We start from the raw sequence: 3,193 nt of genomic DNA, 5'->3' as shown, positions 1-3,193 counted from the left end.
TTTTCACACTAGTGGGATGCTATCACTAGAATTGTCCCAAGTTCAAGTCCAGATGTTAAATGGCATAGTTGTCATGACCAAAATCAATAAACTAATTAAAAATATATAAAATGAGCCCCAATGTAGGTCATAGGTCCCATAGGTATAGTGGTAGTGACCAAAATGGATAAATTATTAAAAAAAATTAAAATGAGCCCTAATGTAGGTCCTACGCTCCCTTGGGTATAGCCGCAACAACCGAAATCGATAAATCATTTGAAAAAATAAAATAAGCCCACCAGTGGGATGTTATCACTAAATTTGTGCCAAGCTCGAGCCCTAATTTTCGATGGAAGAATGATCTACCTATGAGTGGGATGTTATCACCAAAATTGTCCCAAAAAGGGTTGAGCTTGGATGCTTTGTAAGATAATTTAATTCCCTCAAAGTTGGCTCCCATCGTTAACCCCTCCCCATGAAATTTAAGCTTGTGACATTTTGGCGACAAAACGACACACAAATAGATTCATATTAATCATGAATTTATTTCGTGACAATAGAGAGCAAATCTTAGGATGTACAAACCCTTTTTCAAGTTTTTCATTTTAAAAAAGTTTCCATCTCAATACATTTGATCCTTCTAGACTCTCATCAAATCTATAATTAAAATGAATCTATACCAATTTATAAATAATATATAAAAGAATATAAAAAATAATAACATATTTTCTCTTTCAAATATATAACATACATTGTCTTCCATAAAGCTATCCAATGTTGAAACAAATATAAAATCTCAATTTTTAAGAAATATTCAATATTATAGAATATTGGATTTAATTTATATAATTTTGTTAAATAAATTTTAAATTAAACAATTTTGAATCCTAGTTTAAAATTTACTGAAATTAATTTTTAGAATATTTGTAATATATTTTTAGTTTATAAAATAGAAATTTAAATTAACTAAAAAAATAACATCATAGATTCGATTTCATTAATAGCACTCCAAAAATAAAAACAAAATCCTTACTTTATTTGAGAGACAAATTCACAATGATGCCTTTTACGCGTTTCCTTTCGGAGTATAGATGCGTAATTTGTGACATAACGAGAGACATTCTTACTGTATAGATGCGCAATTTGTGATATAACGGGAGACAATATTCTTGTGATATATTTTTGAACTCCATGACTATCAACAAAAGACAAAAAGGTAACAGACATAACTCTTAAGGGTAAAATAATTAAGCTCGAAAATATAAATTAAAAGTTATGTAACAAAATTTATATATAATTTTGTATTTTTTATTCATAATTTAATTAAACATAACAACACCATATTTAATTAACCACTGCATCTTAGGACTATTATCTTTATTTGTATAAATTTTAAAATCATTTGTATAAATTTCCATAACTTTCGTATTTTTAGGATTAATTCAAAGATCGCATAAATAAGACATCTCTCGAAGATAGAAATACGCCTTTACATCCAGATTTTCCCTATTGATCTAACTAATATATACGCCTTTGTAGCCATGCTGGCCTAAACTCAGATAAGGAAAAATTCTTGTGCATGGAAATAATATGACAACCTAATTTTGATAAATCGGGAGATGCACTTGCGGATAATTACAGAACCTAATCCATTAAATTTGCCTCAGCGAAGAGTATCAAGTATATTTACCACTTTACACTGTACAGATCATAAAAACCAATCTGTACACGGTGGGAGATATTTATTCCTGCGTCTGTCGAAATTCAATGGCAATTCAGTGTCAGGGAATCGACCGAATAATATAAAAGAAGAATGAGTTCCTTGTTGGAATCCATCTTAGGTCGAATCGCCAGCTCAGACCTATAATAAAGCCTAAACGCTACGTACGAACAGCTAGCAGATCAGTTTTATTCTCCAAATTTGTCCCTCGTTACTGTTACCTGCTGCAAATCTGATTGAATACGATGAGGAGACCCATGACGAAGGCTTGATCGATTCCAGGCTGCACCACAAGACTTAGAACGTCCTCCCCTAACATGATCTCTGGTTTCGCTACTTTTCGTTTTGCCTGCGCCATTGAACCAGTGAATGAATAACTGTGTGATAGGGATTTCACTAACCCTATGAGAAGGAAAATTATGGAATAAACCAATTTAGGTTTTATTGGAGAAGAGCAAACCTGAGCGATAATCTGCCGAGAGGAGCCGAATACTGTGAATGTGGAGCTTGGATTGCAGAGCGATCCCTCGATTTCATAATCGCAAAGCTTTGTATTCAGTCCCTTTGTAGGGTTTAACACTACTTTGGCAGAGGGTTTGCCCGAGAAGAGAGTCAACACCGACTTTAGGACGCTAAACACTGGCTTAATCCCACAACCATAGCCATCACCTCTGTATGCTTCCCATCGATCGTTGAAACTTAATCTCTGCTAAACCCACAAACAAAATCAAACCACATATTTAAGTCCATAAAATGTTCTCTGATTTCACGATATCGGAATTATAAAAATTTATTACCTTGTGGAGCAAAGTAAGAAGAACGTTTCCTGCAGTATCCATGAGAAAGAGCTGGTGTCTCGGATCATATGCGTAATTATCGACTCTGAAAACCAGGTTTCCAGAGGAATCAAAGACTGTGTAGCCACTGCCATTGAAGACCAGTGATTTCTTCCACACAGTGAAGGTGACGGGAGAATCGTTGTGTGCAACAAACTTGTTGTCACTGATCATCAAAACATGGCCTTGCCGGGGCGAGGGAGAAAGGGAGGCTCCTGGATACACTTGGTGCATCATTCTTTCCTACCAATTTCCTTGGAATATTGATGCCTCCACAATTCCACGAAGAAAGAGAGCTTATACAAGTATTTTATAGAAGCCACTGAATAAGTATTTATTCCTCATTAACGTACATACTGAGATATCCATTCCTTTACATGGCCTGAGATACGCATGGTCAGATTATATGATCTTCTCTTCTGTCTGTGACATAATTACCCACGTAAAAGGAGATACTGGAAGCATATGAGGTCGTTCTTTTCGATGTGTTTTTGTGGTTTTTATAATGTATTTATATTTTGGGTTTCTAGAGTGTATTTATAATTTTTTTAATACGGAAAGGAAGAACTATCATTGAACTATCATTATCATTAAGTTGAGCCTTAAGCAAGCTAAGCTTAGTGGCTTTTTTTTTTTCAATTATAGATTCTTAAATATT

At 34.0% G+C, this 3,193-nt stretch overlaps 1 protein-coding gene across 2 annotated transcripts; it reads right to left on the bottom strand.

Annotated features, from left to right (window-relative positions):
• Window positions 1-1,560: 1,560 nt before the first annotated feature.
• LOC149175523 (protein LURP-one-related 5-like) lies at window positions 1,561-2,816 on the bottom strand. 2 transcript variants are annotated; one of them, XM_089422866.1, is made up of 3 exons: window positions 2,497-2,816; window positions 2,160-2,408; window positions 1,561-2,048 (listed from the first exon to the last, which is right to left on the bottom strand). In XM_089422866.1, the coding sequence occupies exons 1-3, from the start codon at window positions 2,770-2,772 to the stop codon at window positions 1,917-1,919; spliced, it is 657 nt and encodes a 218-aa protein (XP_089278992.1). In that variant the 5' UTR covers window positions 2,773-2,816; the 3' UTR covers window positions 1,561-1,916. The 2 variants fall into 2 exon arrangements, with proteins under 2 accessions (XP_089278992.1, XP_089278994.1); XM_089422868.1 differs by having other exon boundaries at window positions 1,562-2,048; window positions 2,160-2,405.
• Between the last annotated feature and the right edge of the window lie 377 nt (window positions 2,817-3,193).

The sequence above is a fragment of the Pinus tabuliformis genome, chromosome 4_1, assembly GCF_031772625.1.
Source record: "Pinus tabuliformis cultivar Carrire ecotype Pingquan chromosome 4_1, CPIR1, whole genome shotgun sequence".
NCBI lineage: Eukaryota > Viridiplantae > Streptophyta > Pinopsida > Pinales > Pinaceae > Pinus > Pinus tabuliformis.
Note: the sequence above shows the minus strand (reverse complement) of the source record. Positions and strands in the feature narration are given on the sequence as shown.

Bases quoted from the DNA above. Each gene is read 5' to 3' on its own strand.
- LOC149175523 (XM_089422866.1), bottom strand. From the start codon at position 2,772: ATGATGCACCAAGTGTATCCAGGAGCCTCCCTTTCTCCCTCGCCCCGG. The intron at 2,409-2,496 runs GTAATAAATTTT...TTGTGGGTTTAG, and splicing joins TTCTTACTTTGCTCCACAAG to CAGAGATTAAGTTTCAACGA. The intron at 2,049-2,159 runs GTTTGCTCTTCT...TCAATGGCGCAG, and splicing joins CTCGGCAGATTATCGCTCAG to GCAAAACGAAAAGTAGCGAA.